The 21,919-nt window shown below is 43.8% G+C and overlaps 1 protein-coding gene across 1 annotated transcript in view; it reads right to left on the reverse strand.

Annotated features, from left to right (window-relative positions):
* lrig1 (leucine-rich repeats and immunoglobulin-like domains 1) overlaps window positions 1-21,919 on the reverse strand; it is a 44,250-nt gene that overhangs the window by 15,687 nt on the left and 6,644 nt on the right. The window contains exons 2-6 of the mRNA XM_053652399.1: window positions 11,924-11,995; window positions 10,482-10,556; window positions 3,520-3,657; window positions 2,861-3,004; window positions 433-576 (exon numbers count right to left, since the gene is read on the reverse strand). Of these exons, the coding sequence (XP_053508374.1) occupies window positions 433-576; window positions 2,861-3,004; window positions 3,520-3,657; window positions 10,482-10,556; window positions 11,924-11,995 (573 nt within the window). The remainder of the gene's footprint in view (window positions 1-432; window positions 577-2,860; window positions 3,005-3,519; window positions 3,658-10,481; window positions 10,557-11,923; window positions 11,996-21,919) is intronic.

The raw sequence follows: 21,919 nt of genomic DNA on the forward strand, positions 1-21,919 counted from the left end.
AAGACGGATGGCTCTAAATATGATTCAGCATTAAGGGAAATTTTGCAAATTGCACTTGGCTTGCGAACGTCTTGTAGGCGGAGAGATTGAACTTCAGTAATGTGTCTCAGATTTAATGATGATTCAAATTACTAAGCCAAGACCAGGTTTTTTGGATTTTATCCAATTCATTCTCGTTATAATTAAGGACCAGACATGAAATTACTGTAATTAACAACAGCAAAACTGGCACATAAAAACATACCAACTTTACTTAGTATGCAAATTTCTCCCCGGTTACTATAAATATTCAGGACTTTTTTCTTTTTTTTTTACCCACAGAATTGCTAGATAAACAATCATACATGTTTATGAGTTTATAATGGTTATATGATTGCCACCACAGTCCTTTAAGTAATTCATCACGTATATCGAGGAACACGGTGGACTCACAGGGTTCTCATGCGTGCCAGGCCGAAGAACGCGCCATCCGTGAGTTTGCTGATGTTGTTCCGCTGGAGCTTCAAGACCTCCAGGTTGGAGAGACCCTGAAAGGTCAGGCCTTCGATCAAGCGCAGCCGGTTCCTGCTCAGGTCCCTGAGGAAAAGTCACATGACTGATATGATCAAAGAGAAAGGGGCGGGGGTTACAGTTACTACTCATATCTAAGTGGAGTAACTGAGTTATTAAGTCGTGTAATTGATTTTAAAGGTGTGTAATCTTTGATATTATTGTGTGTGTGTAAACAGTGCACTGATGAACTCAATGAACGCTCATCTAACGAGGGTTGATAAAAAAAAAAAAAATGTACGATATAAAACTAGATAAGTAAAGTTCATCATGACAAACTCTGATGTTGGCTTGACAACGCCAGAAAGAAAGAAAGAACGGAAGGGTTACAGACGGACAGAACGACATTCTGATCAGTCAGTAAAGAGACAACGTGATCAGTCTGAACAGCTTGAAGGACTCTGCTGCGTTTGGTGGAAGTAGGTTGAAAGCGCAAGGAGTTATAACAGTCGGGAATTTTCAATGGACATCAATAGGAATTTTGGACATATTTGAGCTTCTGTAACAGGAAAACCGTCATTCCGATCAGTACGAAAAGTGACGGAACACTAGATTAGAACAGGTTGAAGGTCCGTGGCAAGTTTGGTGCATACATCTTGAAAGCTCTAGGAGGAGTAGCGTTTAGCATTTTTGGGTCTCATGATGATGATGATGATAATAATAATAATAATAATAATAAGCTTAAACAGCAGAACAGAATAATAAAATAAGCTCTAGTTGTGCTTTTTTTGTTATTCCTTTTCATCACTTGTGTGAAGGATGAAAGCGTTTGTTCCAAGACACAGTTTCATTTATCACTAAATATCTGAATAAGAGTTAAACAGTCTCTCTATGACAAAAAAATAAAACAATGCACCTTCTGACCAATCAGAATGCAGCAGTGCTGTGGTATTAATATAGATTAGCTATTAAGCACATGACAAAAGGACAATAGAGAGTAATTAACATTCTTTTAGCAGATGAGGGATTCTCCTTCTCATGTCACTGTACCATTAGGACCAACCAAGCCCTTGAAAACACACACACACACACACACACACACACACACAGAGGCTGTGGCTTTGAGGAACCAGATACAACACCCAGGTGCGAGAGCTAAAGTGGGTGTAGTGCCTAAGAGCAAAGCGAGACACAAACATCCTGGTGGTGGCTTTGTGTTCTTCACCCTGTTGCTACAAGCAGACGGGAGATACAGTAACGCCCAGACCCAAAGAACAAAGCATGCCTTCAGCGATAGAGAGAGAAAGAGAGAGTAATGGAGGTGAGGGCACCCTTTTTAGATCAGCGGCACAATTTCTTTCCAGGTGTGAGGACTGAAGGCAGAAAACATTTGCATGGACCCAGGACCGTTTTCAGAAATCTTTCTATAAATTCAGCAACTCGGGAACTTTCCCAGAAACCCAGGAACAATAGGCATGTTTCTGTCGGAGCAATCCTGAAAAAATATTCAAGAACTCAGGAACTAATGCTTTTTTACTGTAGAAACCATCTCAGAAGCTCAGGAGATCTTTGAGAAACTCGGTAAACCTTCAGAAACACGCTGAGGAACTTTTTCAAGAACTCAGGGACTAACTCAAGCATTCTCATTCAGGAACCTTATCAGAAACCTGGAATTTTTTCAAGAACTCCGGAACTAAAGTCAGGAACTTTCACTCTAGAGCTTTTTTTTTTTTTTTGAAACAATGGAACCTTTCAGGAACTCTGGGACCTTCGGCATGTTTCCATTAGAGTACCCTTTTCAGAAATGCAGAAACTGTGGAACCCAGAAACATTAAGGAACCAGTATAGCCACCTTTTTTTTATTCGGGAAAACCCAGGAACATTAGACCCGGAGGAACCAGAGATGTTTTAGTTCCTGCATCAGGGATTCAAGAAAGTTTTACATCCTCTACAGTACAGTTTTCTAAACTAGGAACTACTACCAGGAACTATGTGAAGCGCTCTGTACCGAACAGTGGCGATTGGATGAAATGATCCATTGTCCTGCGGCCACGGATCGTCAAGCATGCATGCACACACACACGCACCAGTGTAATTATTAACACTGTTAATTAATTAATGCTCTGTAATTAACTTGTTTAAAAACAATTTCGTCAGTCTGTACAGAACACCTTTTTATTTAATCTACGTATTTTTAGAACCGCGGTACTCCACCCTGCGTAATTAAACACCGAAATATTCACGAGTCACGGAGCGTAATTAATATTATTATTGTCCAGAATGTGTGGCTCAAACGTGTCAACAGTCCCAGTTGATTGATGTATGCACGTCATGTTCTGTCTCAGGTGTGTGTGTGTGTGTGTGTACTCACAGCTGCGTTAGTCTGGGAAGCTCGAGGCCTTTGACGGGCAGCTGGGTGAGCCGGTTCCTGCCGAGCCTCAGGACCTGCAGCGTGTCGTTCAGGTTCCTGAACGCGCCAAACTCCAGGTGTACAATTTTATTACCGCTGAGCGACCTGGGTGGGGGGGTGGGAAGCAAAATTCCACACATTACCGTCTAATAAAAGAGTTTAATCAAAGAGTACATTCTTTATCCTGGTCAGGATCCTATCCCGGGAAAGCCGGGGTGGGAATACACCGTGGATGGGACGTCGGTGAAAAAATTCTAGTTATTCAGCACGAAGACGATTGGACCGATATGACCCTTGGACAAATGTTACGTTTCAAATTATTGAATTATTTTCATAACTTGTAGAAATGACTGGAGAAATAAAAAAAAAAATTCCGAACTTCCAAAATGTCTATTTGCAGTTTTCCTCCCAGACAGTCGGCTGACCTGTTTTCACACCTGTCAATCATTTTCAACAACGTCACCTCTCGATAAATACTACAGCTCCACGTGTCGAGAAGGTTTCGGGGAAAATTTGGGGGAAAATATTGACGAAATTCGAAGGTTAGACGTTATGAATGTTCCAGCTTTGCCGAGTCAGGAAAAAGAAAGAAACGGAGACAGACAGTACGGTTGACTCACAGCTCTCGGACGCGGAGGCCACGGGGGAAACAGTGCTCTCTCACATCGATGATGTCATTATTACTCAGATCCAGAGTCTCCAGGTGGGTGAGGTTTCGGAGACGGCTGCCCTGCACGCTGCTAATCTTATTATGGTGCCTGTGAGAGAGATAAGAGCCGCTATTAATATATGTGACACCTTTTATTAGTCGTAATTAATACACTGGTAAGAGATATGTCCCATGAAACTATATGAAATGCACAGGCTGAGAGATTTTATGGGCAATATGGGACGGGGGGTTAGGAAATGTGTTCATATTTGAGGTATTTCAAAACGTTTTTATGTCTAGGAAACCGCTAATTATATCTCGACACGTTTATGCTCATTAATGGACACACAAATAGGCTCTCAGCATAACAGCAGACAAACTTGTTCTGTAATGTTATTAGCATGTTATAAGCCATGTTAGCTTGCTAGCGGTTCTGGAACCTTATCAGGAACCGATTTTTTAACAGGTTTACACAGTAGGAATCTTTTCAGGAACCTGATTAGGAACTGATTTTTTAACAGGTTTACACAGTAGGAATCTTTTCAGGAACCAATTTTTTTTTACAGGTTTACACAGTAGGAATCTTTTCAGGAACCTTATCAGGAACCGATTTTTTAACAGGTTTACACAGTAGGAATCTTTTCAGGAACCGATTTTTTAACGGGTTTACACAGTAGGAATCTTTTCAGGAACCTTATCAGGAACCGACATTTAACAGGTTTACACAGTAGGAATCTTTTCAGGAACCGATTTTTCAACGGGTTTACACAGTAGGAATCTTTTCAGGAACCTGATCAGGAACCGACATTTAACAGGTTTACACAGTAGGAATCTTTTCAGGAACCGATTTTTTAATGGGTTTACACAGTAGGAATCTTTTCAGGAACCTGATCAAGAACCGATTTTTTAACGGGTTTACACAGTAGGAATCTTTTCAGGAACCGATTTTTTAACGGGTTTACACAGTAGGAATCTTTTCAGGAACCTGATCAAGAACCGATTTTTTAACGGGTTTACACAGTAGGAATCTTTTCAGGAACCGATTTTTTAACGGGTTTACACAGTAGGAATCTTTTCAGGAACCTGATCAAGAACCGATTTTTTAACGGGTTTACACAGTAGGAATCTTTTCAGGAACCGATTTTTTAACGGGTTTACACAGTAGGAATCTATTCAGGAACCTGATCAAGAACCGATTTTTTAACGGGTTTACACAGTAGGAATCTTTTCAGGAACCTGATCAAGAACCGATTTTTTAACGGGTTTACACAGTAGGAATCTTTTCAGGAACCTGATCAAGAACCGATTTTTTAACGGGTTTACACAGTAGGAATCTTTTCAGGAACCTGATCAAGAACCGACATTTAACAGGTTTACACAGTAGGAATCTTTTCTGGAACCTTATCAGGAACCGATTTTTTAACAGGTTTACACAGTAGGAATCTTTTCAGGAACCTGATCAGGAACTGATTTTTTAACAGGTTTACACAGTAGGAATCTTTTCAGGAACCAATTTTTTTTTACAGGTTTACACAGTAGGAATCTTTTCAGGAACCTTATCAGGAACCGATTTTTAAACAGATTTACACAGTAGGAATCTTTTCAGGAACCGATTTTTTAACAGGTTTACACAGTAGGAATCTTTTCAGGAACCTGATCAGGAACCGACATTTAACAGGTTTACACAGTAGGAATCTTTTCAGGAACCTGATCAAGAACCGATTTTTTAACGGGTTTACACAGTAGGAATCTTTTCAGGAACCTGATCAAGAACCGACATTTAACAGGTTTACACAGTAGGAATCTTTTCTGGAACCTTATCAGGAACCGATTTTTTAACGGGTTTACACAGTAGGAATCTTTTCAGGAACCTGATCAAGAACCGACATTTAACAGGTTTACACAGTAGGAATCTTTTCAGGAACCAATTTTTTTTTTTACAGGTTTACACAGTAGGAATCTTTTCAGGAACCTTATCAGGAACCGATTTTTTAACAGGTTTACACAGTAGGAATCTTTTCAGGAACCGATTTTTTAACGGGTTTACACAGTAGGAATCTTTTCAGGAACCGATTTTTTTAACAGGTTTACACAGTAGGAATCTTTTCAGGAACCTGATCAGGAACCGACATTTAACAGGTTTACACAGTAGGAATCTTTTCAGGAACCTGATCAGGAACCGATTTTTTTAACGGGTTTATACAGTAGGAATCTTTTCAGGAACCTGATCAAGAACCGACATTTAACAGGTTTACACAGTAGGAATCTTTTCTGGAACCTTATCAGGAACCGATTTTTTAACAGGTTTACACAGTAAGAATCTTTTCAGGAACCTGATCAGGAACCGATTTTTTAACGGGTTTACACAGTAGGAATCTTTTCAGGAACCTGATCAGGAACCGATTTTTTAACGGGTTTACACAGTAGGAATCTTTTCAGGAACCGATTTTTTAACGGGTTTACACAGTAGGAATCTTTTCAGGAACCTGATCAAGAACCGACATTTAACAGGTTTACACAGTAGGAATCTTTTCTGGAACCTTATCAGGAACCGATTTTTTAACAGGTTTACACAGTAGGAATCTTTTCAGGAACCTGATCAGGAACCGATTTTTTAACGGGTTTACACAGTAGGAATCTTTTCAGGAACCTGATCAAGAACCGACATTTAACAGGTTTACACAGTAGGAATCTTTTCTGGAACCTTATCAGGAACCGATTTTTTAACAGGTTTACACAGTAAGAATCTTTTCAGGAACCTGATCAGGAACCGATTTTTTAACGGGTTTACACAGTAGGAATCTTTTCAGGAACCTGATCAGGAACCGATTTTTTAACGGGTTTACACAGTAGGAATCTTTTCAGGAACCGATTTTTTAACGGGTTTACACAGTAGGAATCTTTTCAGGAACCTGATCAAGAACCGACATTTAACAGGTTTACACAGTAGGAATCTTTTCTGGAACCTTATCAGGAACCGATTTTTTAACAGGTTTACACAGTAGGAATCTTTTCAGGAACCTGATCAGGAACCGATTTTTTAACGGGTTTACACAGTAGGAATCTTTTCAGGAACCGATTTTTTAACAGGTTTACACAGTAGGAATCTTTTCAGGAACCTGATCAGGAACCGACATTTAACAGGTTTACACAGTAGGAATCTTTTCAGGAACCTGATCAGGAACCGATTTTTTTAACGGGTTTATACAGTAGGAATCTTTTCAGGAACCTGATCAAGAACCGACATTTAACAGGTTTACACAGTAGGAATCTTTTCTGGAACCTTATCAGGAACCGATTTTTTAACGGGTTTACACAGTAGGAATCTTTTCAGGAACCGATTTTTTAACGGGTTTACACAGTAGGAATCTTTTCAGGAACCTGATCAGGAACCGATTTTTTAACGGGTTTACACAGTAGGAATCTTTTCAGGAACCGATTTTTTAACGGGTTTACACAGTAGGAATCTTTTCAGGAACCTGATCAGGAACCGATTTTTTAACGGGTTTACACAGTAGGAATCTTTTCAGGAACCGATTTTTTAACAGGTTTACACAGTAGGAATCTATTCAGGAACCTGATCAGGAACCGATTTTTTAACGGGTTTACACAGTAGGAATCTTTTCAGGAACCGATTTTTTAACAGGTTTACACAGTAGGAATCTTTTCAGGAACCCAGGATCGCTCGACATGTAGGAAGCGAAAAAAAAGAAAAAGTGGTGTGTGCCATACCGAGCACTGCTGATCGGATGAAGCGCCATGGAATGACCCGCCCAGTCGTTATTTTAAAATACTCTCAAGCGCTTACATAACAGTAACGAACCTGACAAACCCGTCTTTATATAGCAACACGTTCTGTCTTCTACTAGCTAGCTTGGTTTGGCATGAGTGTGCTGTGTAGCTGAAAGTTCCTACACCGTCGCCGACTCATTCGCATATCACAGCAGCGTTGGTTTATTTTGTGACGTCGCAAACCGAGCTCATGAGCGCACGCCGCCCATGAGCCTAGTCTGTGTTTAAAATTAAAATCGCTTCTTAACTGTCACCGTCATCAAACTCATTGTGTACACACAGTGTTCCCCAACCATGTCACCCTGGCGTCATGTCAACAATAATGGCGATACGTTTCAAGCCGTTTTGTTCCGAATAACACTCGGTACCGATTTGTCGAAGGTCTTAAGGGCAGAGAATGAAGACATCTGTGATTGGTTAGGGCCGAATTTAGATGCGGAGAACGTTGCATTAAAGGGAAAACATGACTAACTCCACTAACTGGACATTTATTCGTAGTGTGGAGTTCTGATTGTCGGTCTTTCCCAGCCGGTCAAAGTGACAGCACAGTGGCGTGGCTACCATAGCAACCGCCTCTCCTGGGGAATTTGCATGTTGGCTATTTGCGTCGTCTTGCTGCTCTCGCAGCCTGAGAATCGATTCGGGCTGGGAACCGGTGCTTCGTTTTCCAACGCCTTCGCATTTGAAAAGCATGAAAAGGTCAGAGCCTTTCGGTCCACATCTGGAGTTGTTGGTTTTGGGTTCAGGGCCAGATCTAAGCCTGAGAATGCAGTGAAAACCAGTAAACTCCAGTAAAATATATAAATACATGCACACAAATTCGAAATCAAGCCACAAAGTTTGTTGTCTGAATGCAGCAGCAGCAGCCATAGTTCCCTAAAGATGCAAACACTGGCACTCAGGGGGACGCCATCTCGTTCGTCCTGTCTCACGGCCTTAAAACTCAACGGTGTGTTCGTTTACGGCGGACGACGGATGTTAGACGGTTGTCAAGTCTTCGACATACTGTATTCTCTGAAATTAGCTTCACCTTAACCGTGGTGTCCGTCCAACACGCTCCGTCTGTTCCGGCTGCCCGGACGTTACTCGGCTTGAATATGCTGCTAATATGTCGCTAATACGAATAGATGGTTATTACGGCTTAAGTTAATTATTACAAGTTATTAATACTATATTTGTCCTGGGACTATGTGAGGCCTTTCCCACGAAGCCACACATACACAAACACACACACACACACACACGTGACCCCAGAGCTGACCGTTTTAAAGCAGAGGACTGAAGAAGAGTGGCGGAGAGCGAATGAGACAGAAAAAGAGAGCATTCCTTCCACCTCCGCACCTGAATAAACAGAAGGCGAGGGGGAGAGAAGGATGGCGTGATGGTGAGGGATGAGCGCGGGGGCGTTCCTGTTGCTCCTGGAGCTCTGAGACTGCACTGAACAGCAGGTTAAACAGCTGCTGACCCGTGCGCCGGGATCCAAAACAATAACACGACGTAAGCGAGAGGGCGTGGCCTGCTTCAGAATAAAACTCTGACTGGAAGACTACCGGAGAACCCTCGCTCTTACTTCCATCTTACTTCCGATCCGATCTCCCTCTTGCCTGATGACATCACACCAACCCCAATTCCAATTCCCACCCATTTCCTTTTACAGCGAGCCCTTTGACCGACAGCCCCAGCTGCCGCCTGTCTCCTGCTATTCAGCTGTGCCGCTCAGTAAAGATAGACTTTTACCCAGCATGCACTCAGCTGCACTCCACGGCAACAGGCCTCGACCCAGGCCGAAAAAAGCAGCTCCGGGGACTCGCGTCCCAGACCCGAGCGCCGCAAACTCACGAACCCGACGCAACCTGTAACGCGACCCAATGTCAAACGACTGCATTTCGGACGCTCGAGCCCGTCCGCGTTGTCAGCAACTCGGTGCGAGTAGGTTTGGGACCTTTTTTTTTTTTTAAATTCGTTTTTATTTATTTATTTTTTTCCCTTTCCTGAAAGAGAATGATGAATAAATGTAAATCAATAAGGTTACACCATGACCGCACAGCCGAGAGCAATCAGGACAGGGATCACTTGACTGCTCAAATGGATGACACATTGGCAGTGCAGATATATTACAGAGAGAGGGAATGTGATACAGGGACGATTGGCACGCACACACACACGCACGCACGCACGCGCGCGCACACACACCGTATAGAGCGAGAGATACACGAGGAAATGAACTGTGGTGCTGCACATTCTCTATACACGACTGTTTACGGATTTGCCTAATGGATAAAATCAGGTCCAGCAAACGTCATATCAAAACTACTATATATAGTTAACATGATGATTATTGTGTGTGTAATAAAACACATCAGGGCATGCTGTTACAGGAAAAGAATCAATAACAGACGGGTGCGATAAACGCCGAGTTCCTGCTACCACCCTGAAGTTGATTATCTTCCTGTTTCCTGTTTGGCGGAATCGCGTTTTATTCGTATAATACCACAGCAGCAATATATTTTTGTTATCGTCTTCGTTAATAAATGACACGTCCGAATTTTTATCCGTTTATAGTTACGTTTACCGTTAACAAGTTACTGTTATTACATTCCCCCACCAGCCTCCCTGTTTTCTGTCTGGAAGTTAATGCGACAAAAAATACATAATGATAATAATAATAATAATGCAGCTTGTCATGTTAGCTCTGATTGCTACAAAGCACCGACACTGGAGACTCCTTCCGTAAACGTCACCGTGTCAACGGTGACACGTTTCTGAATCCGTTCGCGTAGCTCGTCTGCCCGTACGAGACGTCCTTGGATGAGTTGTTCCCATGGAAACGATAACTTATCAGAACAGAACGAGAGCGCTCGTGTACACCTCGTGACCGGTCGAAATAAACAACCCTGCTGTACGGACAACGCCACTTTTCTCCGGGTGTGAAAGAATATATATTTCTGGACAGTTTAATCACAACGCGAGACGGACGCCGCGGACACAACCAGATTTGTATGGATTGTTAGCGCTGATCAGGTTCCGCCTCATCAATATCCTGTACGCTGTGTAGCTCTTCTATAAGGGACAGATCTTTAAGAGTGGCTGGAAGCTGGAGCTCGAGTGTGCGAGAACACGAGCTCGGAGGTGTTCGCTTACAGATGGATTGTGACGATGGCTGGCGAGGCGCTGCCAAACTCGGGGATTGATGTCAGCTCATTGTGGTCCAGTCTCCTGAGGGGTCAAACACAAGAAGACGGTTTAATTACACGTCGAAGCGAAGGCCAAGGCGTTTTATCAGAGGCGCACAGAGAGCAGAAATCAATGTGTATAATTGGGTCTAAACAGGAGGCAAAAGTAAAGGACGAAACAATTCATGTTCGTGTACGCGTGAATACGACGATGTGAGGACGGTACTGAAGGAAGAGGGAAGAGCGGAAGAGCGCTCTGGCCCGTGGCCAGCTGTAGCCCCTCTCCGTATAAAATATTTACAGGGCAGGTTAGTGAGTGGTGTCGGGTGATGATGGAAAGTCCTTATTATAGCAAACCTCCTCTTCACTCCCAATTCCCCCCGCTTTGAGAACAATAGCCTCCGACAAAAAGCCTTAAGTGCCCAATAAAGCTGACTGACAGTTGGGCTATGAAATCATTAACTACTGCACTGTAATTGACACGTGCGATTAAACTCGTTACTGCGTTTCTCCGGAGCGTCTCTCGTCCTCGCCGATGCGCGAGAGGATAGATCAGTCTGAGAATGCATTTATTTTGAAATCGCGTCACGAGCTTTTAACTACAGCCGAGAGTACGAGATTACACCGGTTACGTCATTCACAGCGGCAGTCGACGAGGTATGTGGAAGAGGGCAGATGGCGCTTTCGTCCGAGTGCCTCCGAGAGGCACGTGCTTTAACCTTTAACCTACCCAGTTTGTAGGTATACCAGAATAATACTGACCAGATTGTGGAGGAAAATGGGAGGGAAATTTATTCATTAAAATTGTATCAATATCCACCCATCTATTTTCCACACAGGGTCGCGGGGAGCCTATCCCAGGGAAGTCGGGGCACAAGGCGGGGGACGTCCTGGACGGGGTGCCAACCCATCGCAGGACACAATCGGACACGACGGACAATTCAGAGATGCCAGTCGGCCTACGGTGCACGTCTTTGGACTAGGGGAGGAAACCGGAGTATCCGGAGGAAACCCCCGAAGCGCTGGGAGAACACGCAAACTACGCGCACGCAGGGCGGAGGCGAGAATCGAACCCCCAACCCTAGAGGTGCGAGGCGAACTCATTCTTCTTCTTATTATTATTATTATTAATTTCCTATACTGTAGATATTACCCATTTGTATAATGATTGTCAATCATGATAAATATTTAAATTCACGTGTATAAAATAAATCCGCACAGTTAAACGTGAATAAAAAGTGAGAAGAATCACACTCTCAATTTGCTTTTAGTGATTTGCTCAAAAAAATTCGCTGTGTGTGTAAAGTGTCTGATTTCACGCCGGAGTTGGACAAATCTTGGCCTGGATGGATGTTACGTTACGGTCGACAGTTCCACAGAGACGTCTCGAAGACGCAGATTTCTACTCACACTTCTTTAAGGTTGGGCAGATTAGAGAGGATGTCCGTATCGACTGCCGTCAGCATGTTGTGGCTCAGGTTTCTGAAACAGAGAGGGGGGGGGGGGTTAGGGTTTGGACAATACTGATCAATACCGAGTACCCACGTAGCAGTTTCACTGTTAGTGTTTAACATTCTCTTGGCACGACCGAACTGAACTTCTCTCCCTAGCAAATTCTGATCACTTCTCCCCCAGCCACAGTTCTTTAATGCCACTGAGACAGACAAACGCAGCGCCAGGAACACAGTCGCTTGGTAAATCACTCGGCTCACAGCCTCGACAAAACTCCACCATTTATAATCGTTTCAATCTCAACATCTTTCCTCGTTTTTTTTTTGTTGTTGTTGTTGTTGTTGTCGTCGTTCTGGAAAAATCAGCAGATAGAGTCTGGCAGTGGCCCGAGCCTCCAGCTATTCCTGCTGAAACTTTGAGATTGATTACAGTGCGACGCCAGGCCCGCCCCTTAACTACTGCAGAATTACGCCGAGACTCGGTGCCAGATGCACGAAACCAGACTTAACTGTTTGTGCGAGAGAGCCCGCAGCGACCCGATCAGCAACGAGGATTAAGAACGTGATCAATATAAACAACAGAGCTGAACATTTATATGTGCGAAGCCTTTTAGTAATAACCAGAACCTTTAGAGATGTATTCATCAGATTCGATCAAACCTGCAACCTTCACGCTGACGCTACTTTCCGTCGTAGCCGAGGACTAGCCGCTTAGCAAGAGCTAGCGATGTAGCAATAGGTGTTATTAGAACTAGACACACAGTACGCTCTGACACTGGACTACCGAATGTGTTTGTTATTATACAGGAACGTTCGGCTAAATACGAAGACCGAACGCTGTAAAAGCTTAGAAACCACTTAGGAGAAGATTTAAAAGATTAACATCTTGCTAACTTGATAAAGCTAGCGCCTTAACCAGGGTGATGTTTTTTTTTTTTTATCAGGGCTTCTCTCTGAATCTCGTTTTCAATCCCGATGCGCTGAGGAAAGACAGGTTTGAAGGAGTATTTGTTTGAATCTGTGAGTGAGTCAGAATGCAGAGTTGCGCGCGTCTCTTAGCGAGGCTACTTTGCTAAGACGGCGAAACACTGGCTGAGAATCAAGACGTTTTCTGACTCTGCACACACACACACACACACGGCTGAGGGAAGTATGATTAAATAAATAAATACGAATACATTTTCTTCAGAAAATAAGATAAATAAACAGACAGATAAACCTAGCAAGACAGTGTTAGCATGAATCTGAATGGGGAAGGGCGACAGCTGAGAAGGTAAGAAAGCAGAGGCTTCTGCTTTGTGTGTGTGTGGAGATAATATCAGAGTACAACGTGCCCCTGAGGCAGCACTTTGACAAGGCATCACACGCTTGACCCTCCTGCTGCCATTGTGCGCCGCCGTGCTAAACTGCCATCCGTGGTACCGAAAGCAATTACCTAATCATGCTAAAGCAAAGTGAAAAATTACAGGGTTTCCCTCAAATCTCTCCGGTGGGGGGGAGACGAGGAGAAAAAAGGGAAAAGTCGGACACGGCTAATCTGCAACAGGGATCGGCGCAAATGTAGGACAAGCCCCACGCTGCTAAAAGCGGCCATAATGAAGGCCGGGCAGAGGGAGCCTTCGTCGAACGTAGCGCTCAAAGAGCCTCTGTTCTGGAGCAACGAGCGACTCGTGGGTGTCAGATATCGGCCATTTCAGAAAGAGAGCCATAAGAGAGACCGAGGAAGCTGATTTAGTGCAGAAGGCCGTCTGGTTAACCAACAGTGTCAAACCTTTTGTGGACAGTTTATTACTTTTTAAACACAGACGTCAGACTGGGCTTTATAGTAAATCTTAGTGCGCTGGATTTATGGGACAGATAACCCCAAGCAGGATCTCGGCAGCCCTTTAATAACTTTTTTTCTTTTCTTTTACTTTTATGTAGTTTTGTAAATCTCAGACAAATCCTAGACAGTACAGCCAGTAGACGGCTAGTCGAGCGATGCCGACTGTACCGCCGTCTGTGAAGAGAAATAAAATCGCGGGTTTCTCCGGTATCGGAGGAATTGCATCTTGTGCCAAAAGTACTGCACGAAACGTTTTTAAGAAACGGACCAAAATATACAACGAGGGGAAAAAAAAAAAAAAAACGCTCAAAAACTCAACATGGCCGTCAAATAAACAGCGTCGTTTGTTTTCTAAGCTTCGTTTTTCGCTAATCACGGTTTACGAACCGTAAACCCGCTAGAGTTTTCGTTTACGCGCTCAAACTTTTCGTTTACGCTACGCAAGTTTATGTTCTTAGTGGCTTAGTGGTCAGCATGTGGGTTGGGGGTTCGAGTCCACACCTCCAGGGTTGGGGGTTCGAGTCCACACCTCCAGGGTTGGGGGTTCGAGTCCCGCTGTGGCCCTGAACTTTACCTCCCAGACCCGCCTCTCCAATTTTTTCACATAAGTTTAAATTTGCAACGTGGATGGAAACGCCGCTATTGTCAACATTGGAAAATTACTGTGGTTTAAGAGGGACTTTTGAATTACTGTGGTTGAGATGAAACTTTCTGGCGCATCCTATTATCGGGAAATCATCAACTTTGCCTCTGTAACAGTAACTCTGCTGATTATTTCCCTATAAACATCACGTTTATTTCTTAGTGTAACGCCAGTGGAACCAACGGAGACGTCTTCATGATAACAATATCATATCATATCATATCATGTCACCCATTCCTAGTGCTTGGCTCCATGAAGGAGCTTGTTTAGTCGACGGTCTGAACGCCTAAATCCAGAACAGGTGACTAAAAGTAATCCACGGACGCCAATAAAGTCCGTACATACCGTATGTATGTTGAGAAATATGTGAATCAGTTACTGGTAAAAACACGTTCACAACAAAGTTTTACTTGTCGGGTTTACCAGAGTTTACCGCCGCCACACTTCCGTCTCAGTAACCGTACTCGCTGGTGGTTTACAACTTGAAAGGCCACGGGCTCAAGGAGGAAAGGAATCGAGTGTTTATATAACTTTGATTTGATCCGCCCCGGTCGCCCTGCTTTGTTTCGCCCGCTTTATCTTATCTGATGACGTTAACTTTCACACCTACCGCTTAACCCCGAGGTCGTAACTCAAACGGCTGTCACAATCGCTGGTGTGTAGGCTGAGCAAAACACTCCCCTTTTCCCAGCCGCTTCCCTGTAGAATCCGCGGAGCTGTGAGGGCTCCGTGTGTACGTCTGTTCCCTGAGGAGATGGTTTTACCAAGTGCAACTTGTAGAAACCAAGGAGCCGACTGTATCTCAGGTCTAACAAGAATGACCAAGATCTCTTCATCATCGCACACCAATTTATATGATTGCTATCTCTGGCTGAAGCCATTCAATGGTGAATGCAGCCAGCAAGGTTTAGCGCAGTGGAGTGGACTGAGTGCAAGTGGAGCAGATTGGTGGGAATCAAGTTCAAGGGCTCAGTCTCGAGAGGTTTGGCGTCACCAAACGAGATGAACGGACGAACGAATGACGAAGAAAGCCTTTCTCGAGCATTCCTTGATGAATGGTGAAAGGATTTTTAGCATGCTAAGTCTTTTCCAAAAAGACAAATCCTTCTTGTTCCTTCAGGTTCCACAGAAAAAAAATCGTCCCCCAAAATGGACAAGCTGAAGATTTCTTTTTATTTCATTTTATTTTATTTTTTTTGACCAGAGTACCTCGTAGACTTCAATCATGGACCCTGAACACATCTTTTGGATAGTCCTACACATTAAATACACGCAGTATTATTCAAATCCGGTGCACGTACTACTTCAACGTCCCTCGCCTTTCAAACGATTGGCTTTTGTGCCAGGTTATTGACGTTTGTTTTGACCTCTGCTTTATCTGAAAGAAAGTTTTCAGTTGGCTCCTTGGCTCACGGAACATAGGAAGGGGTCGGATGGCGAAACCGTAGAGGTTGGTACCTCTGCATTTTGGGAGCTATGGAGCTGCTAGGATAAGTACGGAGTATGAAGCTGTGCAACAAGCATTAAACGCCGCAGTGAAATCGATCAGTCGTTGTCCGATAGATACGAGGAGACAAGTCGTTTAATAAAATGCTGTGGGCATCGAACATGTTCGAACAGAAATCTCAAGGATGTGCGAGCGAAGGCTCTGATTGAAGTAATCAGTCAAACTTGGAATCAGACGCTACGTTGCATTCGGGTTTCCGTCAGCCTCGGGGTGAAGCATTTACAACGGACAAATTCTTTACTTGTTATTCTAAATAAGGAGCTTTTCTCGTGAAACGAGATGCCATACTGCTGAGCATACACGTACACGGTACGCACGACACGGGTCATATTAGGACTTTGATTAGTCGTCCATTTTTACAATTAGCAGAAGAAATTAGCCAGCTAATAAATCAGCCTCGCTTCCTTCCCTTCTTTTAACAAATGACTTCCTGTGCCAGGAAATAACCAAGCAAGATGTCATTTGTTTTAAAGAGTCAAACTTATTTGGACAAGCAAGGTGGCTAGACCCCAAATACGAAAACAAAATCGATTTATACACCAAAATTAATAATATATAACCGCCGAGCGGTTCTACAGCAAGTTCACCGCCGTGTCTGTTCCGATATCCGATAAAAATGTCTACGATCGAATTTTTTTTTTTATTAAAAAACCGTGAAGCTGAGCTGCAGAAACAGCAGCATGATTCGTAGCGTGGTGGAGATATAGTGCTCCTTATCAGGCCATCTTTATGGCCGACACGCCGAGCACGCACTTTGCTCCTGAGAAGTGTGAAGTGATGGCTGTGACGGGCCTTTATGACGCAGCTGGTAGACAGAGAAGCGATTTAACGCGTCCCCTTTCAGACGGCTATAAACTGGTCAAAGAATAACCCGGGCAGAGAGAAAGACAAAACCAGAGAAGACGTTTTGCCTCTGTCTCTCTCTGCATCACTTTCTCTCGTCGCTTTCCTGTCATAAAGAGGTTTATAGCTCGGCAACAGGGCTGATAGGGAATCCAGGGGCTTTCTCTCTCTCAGACCAAACACTGCTGAGAGGTACGGCGGAACGGATAAAAGCGTCCGCTAAAAACGTCGACGTGTAAAACCTCGCACGGGCCTTTAGGACAACTTCCAAAGTCTGCGCTCTAACGAGGAGTTAATCACCAGCTGATTAACGTGGACTCCGTTCTTTCCGCTTTGTTGTTGTATCTGAACCTGAGGAAAATCACATCTCGGGCCCATGTGCACAAATGCTGAATAAACGAAAGGAGCCAAACGCACATGCTGCAACGGGCAAAGGGTCTGCTCTTGCCCGGGGCACGGAATGATCCGGAGCCGCGCAGACGCCAGCCAAGAGTCTGACACAACGCACATACACACAGAAAGAGAGAGAGAGAGAGAGAGAGAGAGAGAGAGATTAGGCTTGATTACATTTGTGCGTTTTTTGTTTTTTTTCCTTTGTAAAAATTGGTCATCGTTTTATGGCGTGTACGTGAAGACGGCATCCAAGATTTATTGCAGAAGATAATAAATACAGCTGTGCGGGGAAGAATGAGTGATCATTAGACATCATGGCTAAGTTTATTATGCTTGCGTAGGGAAAAAAAAAAGAAAAAAAGAAGTCGTTATTACAGTGCCAATTGAGCAGGGGGATCGTAAGGCACGTGATTTTGTGAATGTTATGCAAGGATCTGATCTGCTTAGATAGAGCCAAGAACTGTAAGAAAGACATACTTCCGCAGTCCCGGGCTGGGGGGGTGGGGGGGGGGTGAAGGAAGGGGTTGGTGAAGAGACAGGACACTGTTACGCAAGTGTGTGCTTGCAGAGGATCGTGGATCCATCTTTAAGTCATTAGTAAAACAATAGCAACGTTTCCTTCCAATCCAAGAATTTGACTTGTGCGAATAATTGGAACATCGCATAAAACATTCGCGAATAAAGCGCCGTTTCTATCCCGTGTGTTCAGAGCAAAATCACCACTTCTGAGGAATCCGGCGAATCTCGCTCTCCGCGGTTTTTTTTTATTCCCGAGCCGATTGTCCAATCACGTGATTTGCTGAGGCAAAGTCGAGGAATTTATTTATACGGTAAATGTGTTTCCATCGTAGTTTATGCATGTCTTCTTATCGAATAAAAAAAGAAAAGAGCTGCCTCAAATTGAGTTGGTTTTTTTTTTTAATGCACATTTCGTTGATTTTATTCACGGTTTAAGTCCAGTGTTGTTGTTTTTTTTTTGCATGTGGATGGAAACATAGCTGCTGTAGCCTGACTATGTTGATCAATTAACGTTTGTTTTTTTTAAAAAAAATAATCAAAAATTCTTCTGATACGAAGTTATGAGGTGCGTACTCCTCCATTACAGTTGATGACTAACTCATGGGCGTTTCGATAACACAGTGTACCCTATAGCTAATTATACAACATATACATTGTTACATAACACGTTGTTCTGCGCGTTAATTGCGCTATAATAACGTACGTAAAAGGTCGACGGTCGGAGATCGTCCTCATAACCGCCGTAGACGTCGAGTTCGTTTAACTGCGTTTTATTGGCTACCTGCTGCTATGGTGAGAAACAAGATTAACCAATCAGGATCAGGCGTTTTTTTTTTTTTTTTCCAGCTAGCTACACTCTGAGCGCTGGGATAACGAAATGGCAAATTATGGAAGTCCTGGAAGTTCAACAGCGGAGAAACAGAAGGTTAGAGCTTGTTTTACGTGATGAAACGTTACTTCCTCGTGTTACTAGCATCATATTTGAATCATTTTCACAGTAACGTAAAAAAAAAAAATGATATCACTTACTATGATTTTCAAACAATATGGACAAAATATCAAGAGAATAAATCCATTATTCCTCCATGCAAGTCATAAGTTCTCCTACGCACTAAGATTTGCCAGGTTGTGATTTTCAATTACAGGACTACGCATGCTGGGGGTGTTCCTCAAGGCCCTATGCTCTCCGACTCTCGTTTTTTTTTGTTGTTGTTTTTTTCACCCCTCCCCACCCCCGCTCTTCTTTCTCCCCCTAATGTCTTTTCCAGATCTCCAAACTCTTACCAGATGTACAGAATTCACAGATGATTCATCCATCAAGTTCACTTTATAGACATTCTCTTAAAACAAAGGAGGTGGGGGCAGATATGAGGGCGCTCCGATACAGTACGTCTTAGAAGGAAACCTGCTTCAATTCCAAAATGACTCGTTTTTTTGTAAGGTCTAGAGCACTCATTGGTTCAGGAAGCAAAATGTCATTCGACTATTATCTTAGGTATTGGGTAAATTTTAGATATCAGAACAAGCTCGTCTCGAATCAATTCTACGCGTATTTGTTCGGCGCCTGTTTGTCGTTTTGGTTTGACGCTTTCACCTTTCTCTGTCCGTATTCGCGTTCTTCTGATTTGATTTGTGCGGTTGGAAACGACGACGACGACGACGACGAGAGGCTAGGCGATAAATCGGCCTGTCACGACCCGGCTTCCAGATGAGTGTCCTTGAAAACGTGAGGCGAGCTGCATGCGCCGAGTCCCTAGAACGCAGGAGGCTGTTAATGTGAGTGCCAGGCAAGCCAAGCTAAACACAGCCAGGCCCTCAGCTAGCTCCGATAACGCAAACATGCACACGTTCACATGCTCTCTCTCTCTCTCACACACGCACACACACACACACACACACACACAGACAGCTCCAGGCCATGGCGTACACCTGGAGCAAACCGGCTCGGGTTTCAACTTTCTCGGCACATTTTCTCCCTACGTGTCTGGATGGCAAGCTGTTTGTGTCAAACCTATGATCCGTTTTTATCCGGCTTTATCAATAAAACATGCAAATGAAATTACAGCCGTGTACAGAAACACATCGGCGACTCTTGGGTATTTGAATAAACAACAAAAACAAAACGGATGCACGTCACAAGCTGCTAATGGACTGACGACTGACTTCTCGGCACTGACCTGCAAACGCTCAGAACAGCGACACGCTCTTTCGAATCCTAAATAGGAATCGAGGCCGCCAACATTCCTTCCCCATACACGCACCGACCACTAGACTGCTTACCGACACTTCTAACAAGCAAAGAACACCCTACACCCTACAGATGCAAATCGGAGAAGATCGCTACCCCCCCCTTCTGCCTGCAAAAACCACAGAGCATGCTATTCTGGGTCAGGGGTCATGACCCTGTAGGCAGCATGGGAGGGCTGACTGGGGGAGCCAAAGACTGAAGCTCTATTCTTACGAGCCTGAGGGCGTGTATGAGTCACACCATGCTCGATTAGCATACTGTCCTTTTATCCACGTGCAGTGGGAAACTGGGAAAATGGCCACTTGTTTTAGACCCACAAAAACACCTAGGCGGAACGATGGCGTTTTAACGACCGAAAGGATTACAGGGTGGGATTTCCATCTGACTGTTGGGTTTATTTATTAAATGGTAGTGCCAGGATATTGGCGAAAGTCATCCTGCTTGGCTGAGGTGGGAAAATTGGCAATAGGTTTACACTGTACGATTTGTGCGCAAAGTATTCTTTGGACGTGAATTAATATCGCTGGTTCTTAGAGAAGCCACCATTAGGAGGATGAAATATGAAGGATGAGTTCGTTTGTCCGAGCGAACCCGTGTCCTGCATGGCGCTGATTGATTCTGAAATCACAGGGATATTGCAAGAAGGTCTTGATCGGAAAATTTGCCAGATTTCACCGAGATCATCCCGTGCGGTCTAAAAACCCGGCTTAAAGTCGACACGAAGAGGTTTTTTAAAATCGACGAAGACACGTTACGATGATGTGTTTGGCTACCGATTGACCGCGGACGCCATTTCGTCGCCGCTTTTCCGATTATTTATCATGACGGCGCTCGACGGAATCTCTCGGACGTCCCGAATGACAGGAGAGACCGTATTCCCTATAAAACAGGGATGAAACAAAACGCATCAGGAAGAATAGAATCCTGTGATTGGAGCTCAAAACCTTGTGACCTTTAAACACTACCAGACATCATTAAGATCTGACAACCTCCAACCAAAAATATCTTCACGCTAGCGCAAATGATCGACATAAACGATCTCCATAAACGGCCTCAATTGCAAATAAGACCTGGTCCGAGCTCCGCGTGAAACTAAACGTGGTCTATTCCTTCCCAGCAGACACTGGGAAAGTGTCTTCAGTTTTCCCTGAAGAACAAGAAAACTATTTAGACAACTGGAACATATCAGAGCTTCGTTTTTTTTTTTTTCCCTTTGTGATCGATGCAGCATGGACGAACACCCGAAGGACACCTCGGGATTACTTCTCAGGCTGAAATGACCGTGTATCCATGCGTCAGCTAGGTATCCTCTTGCAAGAACTGGTACACATTTACTTCCTCACGCCCAAGTTCCACGACCATCACGTCTCTAGTGTCGGCCAAATTCCTCCAGTTTAAATTCCTCACCTTGAAGATCTTGTAAAGTCGGGTAGTCGTCATGTAGTCATGTGACCATTACCTTTCTACTAGGCGATTTTGTTTAGCCGCGAAATGCTACGGATTAACCCCGTCCGACCTGCTCTGAGTGAAAGGACGTCCTCAGTTATCTCCCTTAAAGGTTACAAGATATAATTTCATGTCAGGTGTGATTCCTGCGTAACATCGGCTAAGCAATGTGATGTTACCACCTTGCATGTAAAGCCCTACATGATAGATTAGCACTGTACGTGCTACAGCGAAGATAAAAGATAAGGAAATAATGAATCTTAAGAGCGCTTCTACATTCACCTGTGTAGATATATCTCTTACAGCTTCAGCCACTTCACTATCGTGGTCAATGATGCAATGTCTGAGATCCAAACCAGTGAGGAACATGTGATATCACATAGGGTTAGGGTTACCAAATCGAAAGGGACCTTATTAGGGGTGTAAAGCACTGCTACTCTGTATCTGTTTAGTGCTCCAAATATTCCTGTATGTGTCTGGATTTAAATCTGAAGTGGGCGTGGCCTAAACCGGAACCCACAGGAGTGTAAA

Source organism: Ictalurus furcatus, chromosome 21 (assembly GCF_023375685.1).
Source record: "Ictalurus furcatus strain D&B chromosome 21, Billie_1.0, whole genome shotgun sequence".
NCBI lineage: Eukaryota > Metazoa > Chordata > Actinopteri > Siluriformes > Ictaluridae > Ictalurus > Ictalurus furcatus.